This window comes from Coptis chinensis, chromosome 7, assembly GCF_015680905.1.
Source record: "Coptis chinensis isolate HL-2020 chromosome 7, ASM1568090v1, whole genome shotgun sequence".
Classification (NCBI taxonomy): domain Eukaryota; kingdom Viridiplantae; phylum Streptophyta; class Magnoliopsida; order Ranunculales; family Ranunculaceae; genus Coptis; species Coptis chinensis.
In genome coordinates this window covers 69,259,961-69,280,381 of record NC_141462.1, presented here as the reverse complement: position 1 = coordinate 69,280,381, position 20,421 = coordinate 69,259,961, and the positions used below count along the sequence as shown (strand labels likewise).

The following is a 20,421-nucleotide window of genomic DNA, read 5'->3' as shown; positions in this document are numbered from 1 at the left end:
ATGACCTTCCCCGAACCTTGATGTCTAGTTTAGCTCGATCTCATAGCATGAGGCATAAGTACCTTCTTATGCCCATTTCTAATTTCCGTATTATGCTATGTTTCTTTCCCTGCTTTTTGTACACGGTTCACGGATTGGATTACGGTCGACACTGTCCGACCCACCAATAGTATTATTCGATCTTTCCGTGCAATGACTTGGCAAGGGTGGAGGATACAACCTCATCAGGTTGCACCCTACACCCCGTCAGACCAAGTGGCTCTTAATAGGTTAGCAATAATAGATGATAAATGGCGGGAAGCCTGGCAAATTATCATGGCATGGCAGGACGCGAAGGAACCTCACTTTTTTAAAGAAGAAGAGGATGAGGAAGATGATGAGTAATACGGGAGATAAGGTAAGTTTCATTCTAGTTAGTGTCTGCTTATGTCCCAAGCAAATTCATTCTTGTTAACCCCATAATGGGTGGAACTCGTATATAGTTGCGTCAGTTTTTATTTCCTATTGTAGTACGTTCTAACCTTGTTTTGCGGATGTTCACGAATTTTCACGCTTCAATGGTATTTTTCCTACCCTCTTTATTTAAAATGCTTTGAGGACAAAGCATGCTTCTTGTTTAGGGGGGGGGGGGGGCATAGAAACACGTGTAATTAAGGCATCTGTTAGGATATAGATAGGTATAATATGCACTTGTTTTCTAGTTAAAATTTCAAAAACTCAAAAATATAAATAAATAAGTTATGTTATACACTTAGGAATATTGGTATTGTTTTCCTTCTCTATACTCTTAATAATCTAGAAGTCTCACGTAGCTTTTGCATTAGAATAATTTTTAGAAACTTAGGTTAATATGTAGGTAATAATCTTTGTATCTATCTATAAATATATTACATGAGTATCGATGATTGTTAGCGAAGAAGTTTTGAAATCTAGGCTAGAGTACTTATTCTACAAATCTGTGAGAATATAGCCTAAAGCCTTATATGAGCGAAACAATTGAGAAATGACACAAGGGAGAAGTAAAATCCGGATAGAGAAATCACACGTCCGTCCACTTGCTTGATCACTATGCCATATCCTAGCGAGAATTTAGGCCCTTTTTGGATCGATATAGCCAGAAATTCAAACTTATGAATTATATTCCGCTAGTCGCCCCTCTGAGCCTTTATTTAGCCTTCCATAAACCACAATTCCTTTACCCTGTTACAAAAACAAAACAAAATAAAAAATTCAACCTACCCAATTTAGATAAGTCTGAGAATAGAATGAGGAAGAAAGAAGAAGAGAAAAACCTGTGTAAACAAAAGTTAGTTAATTGCTTCAGAAAATAAAGAAAAGAAGTTTCCATCCAAAGAAAAGAAAAATAAAATAAAAATAAAATAAAAACTCCAAAAAAAAAATAGAATAAAAGGAGTCAAAAGCCAAAGAAAAAAATATATATGGCTAAGGATGGAAACAAAGTGTATAAGCAAAAGTAAATAACAAGGGTTTCTCTAGTTACATAATATGAAGACTCTATTATCTCAGACTTGTCCTTTTGAATATCCATTTCCTTCCTTCTTAAACCATCTCCTAATCCCCGTAACACCTAATAAAGACCTCTAGCTCAAATTAGGAATAAGTTAGTGTGATAGTAAGTGGCAGATGTGTTTGATCGACTCCGGCTTCCTTGTTGTCATTGAGATTGTAAGGTAAAGTGTGCCCACCGCAATCGGAGTAAATAAACTTGAGTGGAAAAATCAGAGTGTTGTATCTTGACTATTATTGTGAGAACCTACATAAGGACGTTATTCCGAGTTTCAGAAACGAACCTGCTAGACATTTCATAGTATTACTCATTGTATATATGTTTACTGTAGATGATTGATTATTATGAATATATTAGTTTAGGTTTCGACTTGATTACTCTATATACATTGCTAGTGAGAGGTATAGTTAATTTAGAGCATGTATAGGAAACAATAGTTTTATTTCTTAGTCGTTGTAGTATAGATGAAGTTTGTGAGTACCTTCACTGGAAAACTCTCACGAGGCTATAACTCGTCCACTAGGGAATTCCTAATGGTTTAAGGCCTTGTTGCATATGGTCAATGCAATCGCACTCAGCGAAATGAGAGTAGATAGAACTCCATTTTTGGTCACTTATTCTAATTTCTCATCTTTGCTTGAGGACAAGCAAAATGCTGTTTGGGGGTGGTTTGATAAGAGCCCAAACTGTAGTTTTAACCCTTTACTTGAGTCATACTTTTAGACCAATTATGTGAGTAATAATTAAGAGTTAACACGATTACGTGTTTTTATGCATTTCAGGGCTTCAAAGTCCATTATGTGCGAAATGTGCCACTTTAGCGAGATAAAGGAGCAAAGGTCGGTTACTAAGGAGTTCCATGATTAAAGTCCAAGATTCAAAAAGACAAAGCCTTTCTAAAGCCCGGTCAAAAGCTGAAAAAGTCGACGAGGTGAGTAAACAAACAAACAAAGTCAGAACTTTCGAAGGCCGTATCTTTGGACTCATACCTCAGAATAGGGCCTACCTTATGTCAAAACGACCGTCTCGGAAAGAGCTTTCAAATGGTCTAAGCCTTGATCCAATCAGAGGAGCAGAAGTGGACGAAAAGTTTGTTGAAGCCAACTGCAATTTGAAGAGGCCTTTTGAATTTGAAGAATTGGGTTTTGGGCCTGATTCTCTGGCCCAAAACATGGCTCCAAGCCCATGCACAATTTTTGGATCTGAAAGTATAAAAACCAAAGCTTAACTCTTTGTTAATGGTAGATAGTTAATGGTAGCTAGTTAGACCTAAACCAATAGATAATTCTAGATCTAGTTTTTATGTAATTGTTTTTAATTAAGTTTAGTTTCAAATCCAATTCTTGTCTTAGATTAAACTCTTAGAATCATTGTTTTTAATTAGTTGATAAATAAAATAGCTATTTGTCAATTTCAATTCTTGTCATTTACATTTGTGTTAGATCTGATTTCATTTATTACTTGTTATTCAATTCTTAGTTATTAATCAGATTTTAATTATTGTTTAATTTAGATTAGTAAATTTCAATTCTTTATATTATGTTTAGTTTTAATTTAATCGGAAGTGATTGCGTAATGATTCTCGGTTAAACCTCCATTGAGGGGGTTGAGCAGCCTTGATGAAAGCTTGATTCCGTTTATCGTAGAAGTCGTCGTAATTTCCTTTCCACTCTAGAAACGATTAGTTCACCATGAGAATGGGTTTAATCGTTCACATACTAGTTATGAATTGGTATGAATGTCATGAGTAATTAGGGATTAGGAGTAACCATATTGTTCTGCGAAGCAGTTCAATTCAGATTACGACGATTCGTCGTTAGTAGGATTAAGTCGAGTTAAGGTGGAATCAATCCCCCTCTAACTCCTTATCATAGAATCAACGTAGCATTCCCATAGTTATTTAAAGAGTCGACTAGTTGCATCTTGTGGGTAGTTGCATCGTAGTCTAGTTGCCACTTCAATTCGTAAATCTCTCATTAGACTTTAGAGTTAAGAATACTTATACATAGAGAACACAGCATGCGGAAGGACTAGGAGTGGAACGAATTTGTTACTCCACTCTATTTCGATAAAATTGAGAGTAGAAACTTTGATAAAATATAGGCACATAGAAAAGTTTTAGTTTACTTACGTTTTGAGTTTCATCGTTCATTTCGTAGGTAATCTATTCAATTTTATGTTTTATCAGTGTTGGAGATGTCCACTGGAAGGAGACCAACTAACGAGATGTTTAAAGACGGTTTATGCCTCCATAACTATGCTAGCAATGGTTTGCAAGATCAATTTATAAAGATCATAGATCCAATACTTCTATCTGAAGGAGATGACACTCTAGGAGATACTTATAATAGCATGAAAATCGGCAATCACAGAAGAGCAAAACTGCTACAGTGCTTGACTACAATAGTCAGAATTGGGGTTGCATGTTCTGTTGAATCACCGTCAAAGAGAATGAATATTAGAGATGTTAGTTAAGAATTGCACGCTAGCAGAGACACATTTCTTGGTACTAGTTTCTCGGAGAACGTAACTGACTCCAAAGACGGTTTAATTAAAATGTAAAATCACATCTTTTTCTTTGGCTGTTATATTGAAATTAAGTGCATTTGCCTCATGTATCTTTTTGTCTTCAATAGTATCTGGTATCAAGTCTAATATCTCGGGAAATATATCCCACAAATAGTTGATCACTACAAAACAAAAATAAAAGGAGTATGTGCTCTCCATGAATTTTCTGTAGTTATAAATATGATATCTAGTATCAATGTATGCTGTCTGTGAAATTCCTTCGGCTGTGAGAAGTGATAGTAAGACCAAGCCTAGTGTCTCACCTTCAAATCATGGCACGCTGGCTGCTGAGATTCTCCCTCCATAATATTGTAGTTATCCTGGTATGATAAGATGTATTTCATATCTCATATCTTTATGGTGTAGGGAACTGTTGAGTTTATGATAAAGATGGATCTCATAGTCCTATTGTGGAGGAAACTGTTGTAATTCTTATTATAAATAGAGGACACGACCGCCTTGGTCTAGTGTGTTTTCCAGTCCATTAAACTATCTCAATAAACAATCTTTCATAGTATCAGAGCCTTAGTCCAGCAACAAGAATTTTTTTTTCTCTCTTTAACATCAATCACAATCACAATGGACGCAGGAAACACCTCTTCAACTGGTGTCGTCATACCCAACCATTCCGGGTTCATGTCAATCAAATTGGACAGGACCGACTATTCTCTTTGGCTTGCTCAAATTGTTCCTGTTTTGAAGAGCAAGACTCTAATAGGTTTTGTAGATGGTACAAAACCATCTCCATCTGAATTCAAACGGGATGCTACAGGCGCAGTGACAACTGAAGTCGATCCCGAGTGTGCTGCTTGGAATCAACGGGATCAAATGATCTTGAGTTGGATCAACAGCTCTCTCACTCCATCAGTGTTATCAATGGTGGCTCGTTGTACATCCTCACGTGACACGTGGTTGTCACTAGAAAAGAGGTATGCTTCTCACTCACAAAATCACATTCTCCAACTGAGGAATGATTTGTTTACAACAAAAGGGGAAGGCCTTTCAATTTCTGATTTTGTGGACAAAATTAATCAACTTGCTGATAATCTTGCCTTAGCTGGCAAACCTATTGAAGATGATGATCTTGTTACTATTATTATGAACAATGTTGGTTCCCGCATGAAGCTACTGATAAGTTACGCTTTCAAGCCCGCGTGACACTCCTATATCCTATGACGATCTTGTGGCATTGCTTCTTAGTGCCGGAATGAGACTTAAGGCACATAACACACCTTCACTTGAAACCAATCCGACTGCAATGTATGCTCCTAAATCTCATCAGAACAATACTCGTGGTCGTGGTTCGCCAAATATCCGAGGATCTCACATGAGAGGCAGAGGTCGTGGTCGTGGATGTTATTCAGGACCATCAAACTATGTACCTCAGGCTAACAATTCTGATAATCTTGTTTGTCAAATATGCAATCGACCAAGACACTCTGCTATAGATTGCTATGAGCGCATGAACAAAGCCTATGAAGGTCGGGTTCCCACTCAGAAGCTCACTGCTATGGCATCTACTGCATCATTCAACAACAGTCCAACCACTTGGATTACTGATACTAGTGCATCGAATCATATCACTTCCGATCTAGCTAATCTGGCAATTCATGATGACTATCACGGCAAGGATCAAGTTGTTGTGGGTAACGGTGCAGGTTTGGTTATAAAACATATTGGTTCAACTAATATATCACATGATATGTCATCCTATAAAATGAACAATATTTTACATTGCCCTTCTGTTGCTGCTAACCTCCTTTCAGTACATCAATTTACTCGTGACAATAATTGCTTTTTTGTTTTCTTTCCTGATTGTTTCTATGTGAAGGACCTAAAGACGGGGAGGATGCTTTTCCGCGGACAGAATGAAAATGGTCTCTACCTTTTTCACATTCATAATCAGATTTCGAACAAGTCAGGTCATCCTTTTGCGTTTGTTGGTGTCCGTGTTGGTGCTCAAGTTTGGCATTCTTGTCTAAGCCATCCTGCATCAAACACCTTATCTAGACTTATGTCAAATAAATGTCTTCCTTTGAAAGGATCAACTTCAATCTCTTTTTGTCATTCATGTCCATTAGGCAAAAGTACTAAATTGCCGTTTAGTTTGTCGAATTCAATAACAAAACTTCCTTTAGAGTTGGTGCATTCAGATGTTTGGTGTTCTCCCACTATGTCTTTTAAAGGGTCGAAGTATTACGTTTTATTTGTCGATGATTTTTCTAGATACTCATGGATTTTTCCTATGCAATTTAAACATGAAGTCTTTGATATTTTTGTCCGATTTAAGTTGCATGTTGAAAATTTATTCTCGACCAAAATCAAAGCTTTTCAATCAGACGGGGGAGGCGAATACACTAAACGTGTTTTTCAAAACTTCTTATCAAATCATGGAATTAGTTTTCGTTCCTCTTGTCCTGACCATCCTAAACAAAATGGATTGCCCGAAAGGAAACATCGACATATAGTTGAAACAGGTCTCACTCTCTTGGCACATGCTCATATGCCAAGCACATATTGGGTTGATGCTTTCAATACTGCATTATACTTAATTAACCGACTTCCTACTCGTGTTTTGAATAATATCACTCCCTACGAAAAATTGTTTTAGAAAACTGCTGTGTATGACTGTCTTCGAGTCTCCCTCCATAATCTTGTAGTTATTCTGGTATGATAGGATGTATTTCATATCTCATATCTCTATGGTGTAGGAACTGTTGAGTTTTTGATAAAGATGGATCTCATAGTCCTATTGTGAAGGAAACTGTTGTAATTCTTATTATAAATAGAGGACACGACCGCCTTGGTCTAGTGTGTTTTCCAGGCCATTAAACTATCTCAATAAACAATCTTTCAAGATGGGATAGCCTACAATATCTAGTTGTTAGATGAGATAGTCCTGCTTTCTGTGGTATAGTTCTCTGCTTCTCTTAGTATTGGTCTATCGTGCATATGAATGTATCAGTTGAAATCAGTACTAGGTTTACTAACACGACTTTGATAATCTCTTTCTCTCTCTCTTTTTCTTCTTCCAACTTGGCTTGTATTGCATTTAATATATAAGCATGCTGCACAAGCTAGCTAGGAAATTCTTAAATAGTTTGTCGTTTTCTTTTGTGCAGCTTGTAGGATTTGATCATTGTACATTCAATTCAACACAAAAAGCTCTTGGAATCGATGATTTTGAGAAAATTCCTAATGGTGCTAATGGTAATTTTCAATTCTTGCCACCTAAAGAGTAATTTGAAAGTTAAATAGGCTGTACAGGGTAACTGAAATGAGACCTTTTTTTGTCCGATTTCTTCTTCTTCTTCTTTTTTTCTTTTTTTTTACAAAAAAAATCCGATAATTGACCTTTACCTTTGGTTATTCAACTTGTTAATTCAATGGGCCATTTGGAATTTTCAGGAATTGAAGAGAGAATGCATCTTATCTAGGACACATTGGTTGTAGGCTTTCATGGATTCTTAGCTTCTGAAGAAAATGCCTGGCGATACTCCCGTTAAACTGTTTTTTCTGATGTAGGAGTCTGGTCAAATTTCTGTTACTAATTTTGTGCGAGTAAAGTACTGAAATGCATATACTCTGGTTTCTTTGTTATCTTGGCATGGTACCAGATGTATGTAGTAATGATAATAAGTCACATTGGGATGCGGGGCGTATTATATTTAATTGTTAAAAATGGAAGCCCAAGAGTGTAATGGCTTCTATTTTGATACCAATCAGTAAATGACTTCAGTTGTATGGTTGCTTACTGAAGCATGGAATCTGAGAGTCATGATCTCAGATGACCGTTTAGTTATACTAACAAATGACAAGTTTCGGCTTAGTGAATGTTTGCCTTTATATATTTGACACAAACGAGACGTTGTAAGATTGATAGTTTACATTTTTGCTACTGGTTTCTATTATATCTATGACTGAGTTGGATGGTGCTATCTGTATATTAAAGGACTTGACATGATTGAAATTTGCAGTGCTCAGATATTCAATATCTACCCAAGAAAAGGAGCAATTCTTGCTGGATCCGATGCTGATATAATCATCTTTGGCCCAAATTCGAGCTTCAAAATATCATCAAGGTCCCATCATTCAAGATCAGACACAAATGTGTATGAAGGAAGGAGAGGAAAGGTATTTATTGTAATACTTATATAGATATCTATTTTGGTTAAGGAATTGGCTAAAATACTATTAGTAAATCTGACCAGTGAAAGATCTATATCAATTGGGTATTGTAGTCACTGTAATTCATGATGTACACTTTGATTGTTGTGACGGACCTATGATAGACTTAAATGCTTTTATTGGATATTTAGAGGTTAAGATGAGTTAAGCTTGTGAGAATTAGCATCAGTATGTTGAAAACAGTCCCTTAATTAATAATAGTTTCTTTTGAACCTTCCTAGTTCCTACCCTCATAAAAACATGTGAGAAAAATAAGCTACTAAATGCAAGCAAAAAACGTGGGCATTTCTTGTTGCGAAAACGAATTTCACAGAATTCCATTAGATGGAACTAGTGATTGATGTATATATTGTAGAATATGGTATGGGAGCTAATGCATCCATACAAGGTGATGTGTCTGATTATGGAATTACGGTGTTGGAAATTTTCACAAGAAGGAGACCGACCGATGAAATGTTTAAAGACGGTTTAAGCCTTCATAACTATGCTAGCAACGGTTTGCCAGATCAACTTATAAAGATTGTAAATCCAATACTTCTATTTGAAGGAGATGACACTTTAGGAGATACTAATAACATGAGAATTGGCAGTCACAGAAGAACAAAACTGCTAGAGTGCATGGTTGCAATAGTCCGAATTGGGGTTGCGTGTTCTATGGAATCCCCATCACGGAGAATGATATTAGAGATGTCAAGAGAAATTGCATGCTATCGAGAGGCATGCATGCATTTCGGTATACTAGGATTCACGGAGAACATATCTAACTCCAACGACGGTTTAAATGAAAGGTAAAATCACATCTTTTACAAATAAATGAGTATGAAAGAGATAGAGAAAGTAGAAGAAATCTGTATTTTGCTCTGTACTTTTCCCTTCATTTATGTTCTTATGGGATATATAGAACACTGTTTAGAAACATTAATAAATTGAGTAAAAAGGAAATTGAAGGCATATTCTTCATACATGTGTTAGAGGTTGCTACCAACCAGTACATGATTCCTTCCCAGGATAGCGGCCATATGCTCTACTTTTATGAGGTGAAAGTTATTGGTTGTTTTGTATCAATTTGGTTATTGTACGTGCAATCTTTGTTAAGGCCAACTCAAATGGTCCCTTATCCCAATAAACCATGAAAATCTCCCTCCAATGCCCCCAAATATTTGCAACTGAAGTTCTCACCGTGTATATGCAGGGTGGCTCAGGTTTCATCCCACAATATTTTTTCTAGTTGTACCTGTAAAGATTTTTTTGTTATGTTTTGTAACATTTGTAAAGATTTCTAGTGTTGATAATAGATTTTGGTGAGTTTGTCCAAAAAATGTGTCATTCAATCTAAATTTTGATTACTGTAAATTGGTCAAAGACCCAATATAGATCTTAATCTCTTGCTTTCGTTCTTCCTTGTGTCTATTTAAAAAAAGAGTTTCAATTCAACGTGTTTGTTCCATCGTATCTTTCAAAGAGTTAGCTGTTCTCCGGTTGACAATTGGTGGGCTTAATCGGGCAATATTTTGTTTTTGAGTTCTTTCATTTTTATGCGAGTTTCAATTCTACGTGTTTGAGAAATTTACTTATGTAATGCTTTTATTCCTAATATATTGTTTTTCCTTTATCCTCCCTTCCAACCACTTTCTTTCAAACCTCTTCCACCATGGTGAGTGAGACGAGACTGTTGTACATTTCTTTTTGGGATGACTAGGTCTTTGCTACTATCATTGTTGACAAAAAGTTGTCTTACCTGTTGTTCATTTGAAGTTTCTTAAATAAAAAGTTGAGAATGCAGAGGACATAATTGAGACTTATTTACTGGATTTGCCTGAATCGGCCTTGGAATGCATTTTAGAGAAACTCCAGCCAATTGATTTGTTTAAAGTGGCAGAAATTTGTAAACCGTTGAGAGATGGATGGTGGAGCGATAACCTATAGGAGAGGCACATGAAAACGAAAGGGGTTGGAGTGATCGGGCAGGCTGCTTATCGAGAATGGAAATGTCAATATAGTATGAGGAAGGAATTTTATCAAAAGAAGAAGAAAAGTTGGCTCAAGTCTCTCTCTTTTGTATGCTCAACTTCATTGCCTATGGATTCTATCATATCTTGGTATCTTTGTCTTGAGCATGGCAAGCTCTAGTTCCCAGCTCAGGTCTATAACCGAGAGGTAGTTATCATGAGTACTTAACCCCAACTATTTCTTAGTTAAAAGTGTTCAATTGGAACTTATCAACAATGAGCAGATTTTTTTGTTTCTTTCTTATTTTAGCTTTTAAAGATCAGCATTATGTTTCAGTCGAACGACAATCATAGTTTGGATTTGCATATCACAATATAATGCTTGACTCTCAATTTGTAATGAATGGTTTATGAGTTTCAACGTCTGATGGTTATGGTTTTAAAATGACTGAAATTTAGGTTCTTCTTTTCCGTCTTTTCATTTCAGAATGGGCATGTTCAGTATATGTTGTCATGTTATGATGCGGAACTTCGCTATGATTGCTTCACAGACACCTTTCAAGCAAGGTATCAAAGTTTATCCTACATTTTCGTTTTCACAACAGATGATCTCATGTTGTCATTATTCTAATTCAACATCAATTTTAAAGCCTCAAAACATCTAATTGTTTCAAGCTATAGAATGATGGATAGAAAATGACCAAAATGCTAGTACTAGCACTATTGACACTTTTCAGTGTATCTTTAGCTCATTTGAGTGGGTGTTCGTACCTTCTGGAACTTATTTTGTTCATTGGATGTTTGCTCTGTTTTCAGGTATCCATCTCATTATTCACGGACACCAGTGATAGAGCAATGCGTGCACTGGGATAGGATAAGAGCACAACCAATAGACATTCCCCCTAATAATGTTCATGCCTCAGATTGTTTAGACAAATTACATCCGGGGGACCATGTTGAGATTCAGTGGAGAAGAAACAAAGAACTTCCTTATGGTGTGTTCACAACGTCTGAATTCTATGCTTTCTTGAAATTTATTGATTCGAAGCTGTACAAGATTACATTAAGTTTCCAATATTTAATCTACTTTCTCTAATTTTCTACCTCAATATTTTATACCAAGTTTATCCTTAAAACTAGAATAAAACAAATTTATTGAGTTAGTTGTTTGTGTTGTATTACTTGTATGCTTCACAGGGTGGTAGTATGGTGTTGTTGGTCACCTGGAGACATGCGACGAGATTAGAAGTCTCTGCCGTTATCATAAATGCGGTAAGAGAACTTATTTTTCTGATTCGATAAACTGAATTCAATTTCCCCGTATGTTAGTGATAAGTTTCCTCTTCAAATGTTACGTGCACATATTTGCTTCTACTGTCTTGCAGTAAGAGTAATATGCCACCCTATAGCTTTTATTGTCTCGTGTGTTCATTTTAAGAACAGTTTCTCGACCAGGGAGGAGAAACCAGAATTCTCCTCCTAAATAGTACACAAGGTCACGAGGCACCACTGGTTACAGTGTGTTGCTCATCATCAATAAATCGGGATGCCCAGTTGGCAGGGAACATGGTTGTAATTTTGGGGAAGAATGAGAACTAAAACTTTTTCCATCTCATTTCTCTTGTTTTTTAGTTGTTACTTGTCAGTATAGTTCTTGTTTTACCGCAGTCTTAATTGATTAATTGTTACGTCTCATGCAAAATTATTTCAATAGATACTTTCATTTCACTTGAACAAGTAATTCCCAATGACCAAATGTCATACAGCTCCTAGGGTGCCATATGCATGCTATTTGCCATACTTGGAGCGGTGTTGTGGCTTTTTTTGTTACTGCAATATGTGCATGTCCTAAACCTTTTACATCATCCTTGACAATGAAATTTGTTTATGGAATAACTTTTGCAGTTCCCAGAGTTTGTCAGTTCATTATTTTCACGACTGTCTTGGCCCACTTTGGGAGGTTCATCACCTTCAGCATCAAGCGGGAATGTTATTGGAAATGTACCATCTTATACCGGCCGTGAAGTGGAGGCAAGTACTGCTAGTAAATGATTTTTTTTGCTGTTTGTCTCATGTGGAGAACTTATGGAGTAGCTTTGTTTTATTGCACAGAACTATATTCTTGCATTGTGTATGTTAATATTATTATGATGTGAAGTCCTTATTCAAATTTATGTCTGACATTGGCTCCTCTTTAAATGTTGAAGAATCTTAATTTATCTTTAGGCTCTTGCAGATCTTCATTTGCTGCATTGATACTTAAATTTTGGTGCTTAGATTACTGACTTATAGTAGATCACATATCACATCTAATGCTCCATCATCCTGCCGCAAGAATTTCACTTTTATATGTTCCACTTGCATTTTGATATGGTTCAAATTCCTAGGACACTATGATATTGTGACCGTCAGGCAATTTGTTTTGCTTTGTTGGATGTTCCCCAGTTAGTGCCTTACTGGAAGGATTTTTTTATTCACCACTTGTCTTGTACTCCATTTTGCATGGTCTTGTGCTTTGTCAATGGCTTTCCGCGGTATAGCTTTATGGACAAGTATTACTAGACTTACAATAAATGGCGGGCACTGTGGTTTTACTGTTGGATTGCCTAAATTATGTAATGGATCCTTGTTTGGTATAATAATAACATTATTAAGAATAGCAATAACAATAACAATGAAAACAATAATTGGTTATCGCAATGGTTCCATTCCTTTTGTACTTCCTCATCTCTTATTCTGTCCTTCTGACTCACTAACCTATTTTCTTGGTTCAGGGAAATTATCCTTCCGCTGCTCCTCTTGCTTCTACCATGGAGCCATCTGACAATTCCATCGCAACACTGGTTTCAATGGGCTTTGACAGGAACTCAGCAAGACAGGCACTTGTACAGGCCAGAAACGACGTCAATGTGGCTACAAACATCCTTCTTGAAGCACAATCTCACTAATTCAAACCCTGGTCAGTAGGGGGATAAAAAGGAGAAATGGGTTTTCAAATTCGCAGTGCTAACTGAATCCTGTTTGCTGGGATAAGAATCATCAAACAAGCATAGTCATTTACTTTTGAACCACATTGGTCGACTCAGTAACTGTCCAGGGGATTATGGTATATTGGTATCCTTTTTGGTTTGGCTGTTTCGCTGCATATATGCATGGTGCGAGATCATCATTTCACTTACACTAATGATTTACAGAGCTTAGGGAGAAACTATGTAATCAGTTTGGTACTTTGGTGGAGTCATTTCTTCATCTGGAAGAGATTTGATTTTGTATAGAGATTTGAACGATATGGTTCTTTATTGCCATTGTCAATTGGTATTAACTCAATTCATGAACTCCTAGGAAGATTATATGAGGGTTTATCAGTCTAGATGCTTTCATTTGTCATTCTGCCATAACATCTAAATTCTCCATCTATTTAGCTTACATGAGTAACAGCTTTTGGCGCTCGGCAGTGTTGATGCTCACCATATGCTCGTACGTCTGTAACATCAAATGTTCTACTTCGAATCCGTAGAAAAGCGTGGTCACAATGTATGCTCCTGTACAAAGCCCCAGGACTGCTTCTTGGGATTCAGATTATTATTATTTTGTAATGTTCAAAAATGGAAGTGGAATAGATTCAATAGAAGCAAATGCATTATAAAGAAGAACAATGTAGTATCATTTGTATGTTGTATTTCTGAATGCAAATAAAGTCAGGCGTATTGTACATCCCGATTATCAATTTGTAGTTGCATCATTTTTGTTCTATATGTGTTTATCAGAGAGATGTTCCATTGTTCTTCACGATTCACACAAAATCTCATTCAGCGATTCATAAGTAGTACTAGTAGTTACCTTACCCAGCGCTCTTTAGAAAAGCGTTGAAATAATTGTGTCTCACTGTATCTCATTCTAATGCAAGCTCGCCCATACATAACAGTGCTGCTGTCATAAATCTAGACGCCTAGTGTACATTTCGGAAAGTATATTAATCGAACTAGGGACTAAGATAGTGTTTTGCCAAATATTGGAATGTTTTATAATCTCTTGCATTTTCTAGCTCATGAAATGCAAAAATTGCAGCAGGAATGGTTGCCATAAAGCTTACCATTAATTATTTTCTAGTTATATGAAAGTGCCATCTCGAGTCTCGATCACTGTAAAATTTAAAACTTGTGTGTTAACAGTAATTTGTTAGCTCTGCCATGATTGGATATACCTCATTTGATATCAGTTCTGTACTTGCCATAGACACACCTAAGTCTACATTTAGGAAATTGTATTAATTGAATTAAGATAAATTTTTTCAAGTATCGGAAGCCTTAGAATCTTTTGCATTTTATAGCTAGAAGATGGAATGCAATTCAAGTAAAAAATGGCGACATTGACCAAGGGAAAATATATAGTATGAAGAGAGAAATCGGGCCTGTCTTCAATTTATCAATATTTCATATTGAAATGGAACATTCTGTAGAGCTGCACTTTCTTCTTCATATAGAAATTGTATATTCTATAGAACTACAATTTCTTCATAATTAGATCTACTCCATATTTTGGTTCTATAACTAGGTTGAATGCAGGACAATGCCTATAACTAGGAGAAAGGCTGAAAGAAAATTTAGATACGATAAGAGATATGACAATCTTTAACTCCACCATAGCAAAGTTCTGTCCTGCGCAAGTCCTGGGTCCAATACCAAATGGCATGTACAATTGTGGGAATTTGCATGCATTACCAATTCCTCGAGAAAATCTGTCAGGATTGAAATTTCTTGCTTCAGGTCCCCATGTTTCAGGGTCTTGATGTAAGGCTGTGATTGGGAGAGAGAGATTAACGCCTTTCGGAATGTTCAGTGTGCCTAGTTTTGTACTTTGAAGCGCTTCTCTAACCACAAATGGAGCTGGTGGATAAAGTCGTAAAGCTTCTTGAATCACCATCGTCAGCTGTCATGGAAATTGAGTAATGAGTTATTTGCTCATGCTAGGAATACGAGTAGGTAACCTTACATCTGCTTATTTAATCCAAGAATTTTTCTAGCATCCAAAATGTTCTAGTATAAAACCATAAAGCTTCTTTAATCACCATTCTAGTGGCAAATGTGCTGAGTGCATCTCATGAAAATATGAGATTATCCGGGGATTCATACAAATCCTAAATGCTTAAAATTAAATGGTCCCACATTGGGTGTCTAAAGCCTAGCCAATCAATATATAAATATTTGGCCGCTCCATTTCTCACCAATTGGTTTTAAGTTGGATGCCCATCTTTAATAAATGGTTGAAAGAAAATTACCATTTTCATCTTGCGAAGCATATTGACATCAGGCAGAGATCCCCCACAAACTTCTACAACCTCATCGCGAACACGTCTTTGCCATTCGGAGTGTGATGCTAATAGCATCAAGATCCAAGAAGCAGAGGTAGCTGTAGTTTCATGACCAGCAAAGTATATGTTTTTGCAGTTGTCTACTATAAATCCTTCAATGGAATCTAGACTTACTTCATCATTGCTAGCAGCTTCTAGTATCATTTGCAACAAATCTTTCTCAAATTCAGCTTCTTTGCGCTCCCTTACAACCTTCAGAATCAGTAAGGCAACCTCCTTTTCTAGCTTCCATATTTCTCTGTTATTCTTAGTAGGAATGTATCTGCAGTCAAGAAACAGAAAATATGACTCATGCTACACATTACCTGCTGTGGATTTTAGTCCAAACATATATTGCTTAAAAAATGTAGCTCCAAATCTTTATTGCACCAAAGTTCTATAGTCTGAAAAGATTGTAAACAAATACCTCAAGCCAGGAACTCCCACCAGCAAACCCGTCTTGGACATGACCTCCTGAAGTGCTCTAAGCTTTTTGAATATCTCTTTACCTTTTGAATAACTACTTCCAAAACAAGCCTTTGATATTATATCTGCAGAGAAGTTTCTCAAATCCACATCAACTTTTATTTCTGCAATTCCCCCTCCTCTTTCAATTCTACTTTCCCACGATTTAGCTAGTAAGATTGTTGAGTCCACCATCAAATTAATCATACCCTGTGTATACAAGAGAAAACAGAATATGAATGCAGAGGCAAGTGCATGTTGTTTCTCATGCAAATTTTAAGTAAGACAAATATTAATTCCAAGGGTTATAAAACCCTGCAACAGGGTTCATATGACAATACAGCGCTCTAAACACTGAAGACTAGTAGTACTAACACAGCCTTCATGAATAAACTTCACTTACTTTCTGTAGTACATATTGATAATGGGTTGCAAATACCAACATCTTTCAGACATGTCTCAGTGTGACTTTTATGTATTGACTAGTCATACACTCTGGGGTAACACATTTTATATACCTTAACTTGTGATACACTATGTATTGACTTTTATTCTAGAATAATTCGATAAAATAGATACAATTGAAACTACAAAAACTTATAGGGATGCATCTTGCATACCTTAACTTTGCCCATGTAAAACTGCGGAGCAATGACTTTCCTCTGATGCAGCCATTTGGTGCCATTGGACGTGAAGATGCCCTTGCCTAACAAAGGCCCACGCTCTTTCAGGAGATACGTAGGTTTTCCTAAATCCAAAGATGTATTGTGACTAATTTCCTTCACCATGACAGGGTCAGTCACGCGCAAATGTAGTATGTTGCCAGTCGAGTACGTGTATACTGGACCTGCGATATATCACTCATCCAGTTATTGTTTTAGGCAAAGTCCAATGGTTTGGTGCATCCCACCAAACTACAATAGTATAGTGTATAGAGTTAGCGGGTTAGCCAATGGTTTTTTTTTCACAGCCGCCAGTACCAATAGCGTATAGGATTTTTTTTTTTGGACTCTCCATCCGCCATACTCAAAAGTGTGTGGGAAAAAAATTTAAAAAAAAAAAAAAAAAAAGCCGCGACAGTGTGACTAAGATTTCTTCTACCCGCCACTGGACATGTAGACTTGACGCTATCTCGTTAAAACTGGCGCTATAGATAGGTGCGATAGCGTTGGCGGGTTAATATTTTTACGCACCATCGGATCAGAATTTCTGTGATATTTGGAGTTTTGCCGCATTAATGGACTTAGTCATAGGCTTTTAGCTGCACTTTTGAGGGGACTCTAAATAGTAAAATCAGACAGAGACTTGTGGTCCATATGGGCTGTGGGCCAATATAAAACAGAGTCTAGGCATTATCCATTTATCCCTTTGAATCCAGCCCCTCTTTCTTCTTAAGCAAATCTGTTCGGAATACTGAATTAACGAAAATGATCCGACTTTTGAAGATGACTAGTGGACTAGACAATCACAGCACCGGGTAAATAAGTACACTAATAACGTTCTTTATTTTCAATTGCTTGAAATTGAATTGCTACAGATAATATCGTTAGTCACAAAAAAAGAAGACATACCGTATTCATTCTTCCACAGCTCAAAATATGGAAACATCCTAGATTCATAATCATGTGACACTTGTTGGTGTTCTTCAGTCGAAGCTTTAGCCACCGATGATTGAATTCTCTTCATATCTGGAATATTACCATAGAGAATAGAAGGCTGAGGACCTTTAATGCCTTGTTTTACAAGCTTTGATATAAGCCCTTTAGGCTTCAATACTAAATCATTGTAGACATAGATAAATAAGCTTAGAAGGCCAAGAAATGCTATCGAGTAGAAAATCTCTAGTGCAGAAACCTCCATCTCTCTTTCTGTTTTGCTACTCCCTTCTTCTGTTTCAAATCTTGTTTATAGGTTCAAGAAGTTATAGTAAGTTTAGTAACAGCTTACCAACTACTTTGATTTACATTCTATATATTTTTTTTGGTGGTGGGTGACCAGGGTGGGGGGTGTAGTTTCTTCTTTTAAGCATCTATAGACTACAGTGATTCCATATATACCATCTTGCAGAATCTAGATATTAATATGTTTTGGCTCTTACCTGAATACAAGTATACAACACCTACTACCGTGTCAGTTGCATACAATGCCACCTCCCTCCAACAATACAAATTGAGTTGTCTATTGGGAATTTGGGATTTCTCCAAAAAGATATTACCATCTTTTGATAATGATTCCAATAATTTCAGTTTTTATATCTTGCCTCAAATAAATTCATCATTAGATCTTTTGGACCATAAATAACTAGTACAGGAAATACTGAACCAATTCTTCGTTTTGAGATAGACGCGCATAACAAATTCATGGACCCACTTTTCTCTTCAATCCAACAATTTATTCTGTTTATTCTGTTAGAGCAAACCTAATGGGGGCTATATAGGCTAGGGCCGAAAATATCGGTCGAAAAATTGATTTTTGCCGATATTTATCGTTTTTTCGGTCTACCGACTTTGAAACATTTGAAATATCGGCTCCAAAAATTAAATTAATTTTAAACCGATATATATCGATAAAACCAATATAAAGATATATATCGGCAATATATTTCGATATATATCGTTTGACTTGGTTGGACAGTTTGACTTTTGACCGATTTTGTTGACGGTTGACCGATATATTCCGATTTTTTTTAATATTATCACCAAAATAGGCAAAAATGATATATCGATCCGATTTTTTGATTTTTCCGATATATATCGGTTTTGAGAGGGTCCGAAATATCTTCAAATTCCGAAACTTTCGGCCTTGATATAGGCTGCTAAAGGCAAATATAGCACCCCAACCACAAAAATGTCATTCTAATGAGGCTACTAAAAGGGTCTTAAATTTGGGAAGAGTAAAAAACCTAGCCAAAGTTAAGACCTTCGCTAGCAGTTGCCATAATAAGTTTGGGAGACGGACGACATAGTTTCTGCCGTCCATGTGTTAAATTTTAACGGACGGCAAAAATTATGCCGTTTGTCCAAAAAAATTTCAATTTAAATTACAAAATAATGGACGGACAGCAAAAACTATATCGTCCGTATCATTTAGCACTTCAAAACAGAAAACGCGTTTGGATTGGTTTTTTTTTTATTTTGAGGTGCCAAATTTGGTTAGACAAGTTAAAAGGCTTATGTGGCACCTTTTAGCAGCTCTCCATTGAACTTGCTCTTATTCATTACTAATTAGGTGGAAAAAAAACCCGTCTTTTCAGCTAATTTAGATGGTACAATGATACATACATAGAGAGTTACAAAACATAATTACAATTTCTTCATGAGTAAATGTACCCCATGTTTTGGTTGTATAACTAAAGTAAGAACAGGGGAATGCTTATAATTAGGAGAAAGGGTGAAAGAAAAGTTTGATAGAATAACAGATATAACGATTTTCAATTCAACCATAGCGAAATTTTGGCCTACACAAAGTCCTGGGTGCAGCACTAAATGGCATGAACACTTGCGGTATCTTGCATGCTTTGGCAATTCCATGAGAAAATCTGTCTGGATTGAATACCCTTGCTTCAGGTCCCCATACTTCAGGGTCTTTCTGTAAGTTTACGATCGGACACCGGACATTAACGCCTTTTGGAATGTTTAGCGCATTGAGTTTTATAGGTTCAAGGGCTTCTCTAAGCAAAAATGGAGCTGGTGGATAGAGCCGTAAAGCCTCTAGAACCACCATTGTGAGCTGCAGCGAAAAGTTTTTAATTAGTGATTCGTTACTTCATGCTAGGATTGATCCTTGTCAATTTTGGTCTTTTTTTTATTATCTATGTAGCTATCACTCTTCGACGTTTTTTTTGAAGTGAATGTGTTGAGGGTCGGACCATTTTATCTACAAATGTCAAGTGCTTTAGAGTTTAGACGAATATTAAATGTAAATAAGAATAAAACATACCGTGTTCATCTTGGGAAGCATAGTTGCATCGGGCAAACATCCTCCACAAACTTCTACAACCTCATTGCGTACACGAATTTGCCATTCGGGATGTGAAGCCAATAGCATCAAGATCCATGAAGCTGAGGTAGCTGTACTTTCATAACCAGCAAAGTATATGCCCTTGCAATTGTCAATTATGAAGCTATCAATTGAATCTACTTTTACTTCATCATTAGTGGCACCTTCAAGTATTGATTGCAGCAAGTCATTCTCACTTTTAGAATCAACAAGTCGATCTACATATAAGATTCCATGATTCTCTGTTGTTCTTCGTGGGAAGATATCTGAATTCAGTTAACGAGTTCAATTAAAACATAATTAAGAGCCATGCTACATGTTTTCCGATTTAAATGTGTGAAAAAGCTCAGTCAACATATAAAGAGCCAGCTCAT

The 20,421-nt window shown here is 36.4% G+C and overlaps 3 protein-coding genes across 10 annotated transcripts in view; 1 reads left to right on the top strand and 2 right to left on the bottom strand.

Annotated features, from left to right (window-relative positions):
- LOC147488594 (rhomboid-like protein 20) overlaps positions 1 to 13,947 on the top strand; it is a 49,942-nt gene extending 35,995 nt beyond the window's left edge. Inside the window, exons 1-9 of one of the 8 annotated variants that reach the window (XM_086574890.1) lie at positions 6,858 to 7,007; positions 7,219 to 7,306; positions 8,074 to 9,072; positions 10,164 to 10,441; positions 10,721 to 10,800; positions 11,050 to 11,228; positions 11,431 to 11,505; positions 12,139 to 12,264; positions 13,008 to 13,603. In XM_086574890.1, coding sequence (XP_086431016.1) covers positions 11,187 to 11,228; positions 11,431 to 11,505; positions 12,139 to 12,264; positions 13,008 to 13,181 — 417 coding nt within the window. In that variant the 5' untranslated portion in view covers positions 6,858 to 7,007; positions 7,219 to 7,306; positions 8,074 to 9,072; ... (1 more) ...; positions 10,721 to 10,800; positions 11,050 to 11,186 and the 3' untranslated portion in view covers positions 13,182 to 13,603. Of the gene's footprint in view, positions 1 to 5,927; positions 5,974 to 6,749; positions 6,765 to 6,857; positions 7,078 to 7,218; positions 7,307 to 7,892; positions 7,967 to 8,073; positions 9,073 to 10,163; positions 10,442 to 10,720; positions 10,801 to 11,049; positions 11,229 to 11,430; positions 11,506 to 12,138; positions 12,265 to 13,007 lie in introns of those variants that run through there. The other 7 variants (XM_086574886.1, XR_015202927.1, XM_086574887.1 and 4 more) reach the window with 7 other exon arrangements.
- Positions 13,948 to 14,626: 679 nt separating this feature from the next.
- LOC147488593 (cytochrome P450 714C2-like) lies at positions 14,627 to 18,054 on the bottom strand. The gene is made up of 5 exons (XM_086572948.1): positions 17,620 to 18,054; positions 16,669 to 16,895; positions 16,011 to 16,258; positions 15,512 to 15,866; positions 14,627 to 15,162 (listed from the first exon to the last, which is right to left on the bottom strand). The coding sequence occupies exons 1-5, from the start codon at positions 17,906 to 17,908 to the stop codon at positions 14,737 to 14,739; spliced, it is 1,545 nt and encodes a 514-aa protein (XP_086429074.1). The 5' UTR covers positions 17,909 to 18,054; the 3' UTR covers positions 14,627 to 14,736.
- A 1,429-nt stretch (positions 18,055 to 19,483) lies between these two features.
- LOC147488592 (cytochrome P450 714C2-like) lies at positions 19,484 to 20,421 on the bottom strand. Its single transcript, XM_086574427.1, has 3 exons — positions 20,403 to 20,421; positions 19,988 to 20,313; positions 19,484 to 19,777 (listed from the first exon to the last, which is right to left on the bottom strand). The coding sequence occupies exons 1-3, from the start codon at positions 20,419 to 20,421 to the stop codon at positions 19,484 to 19,486; spliced, it is 639 nt and encodes a 212-aa protein (XP_086430553.1).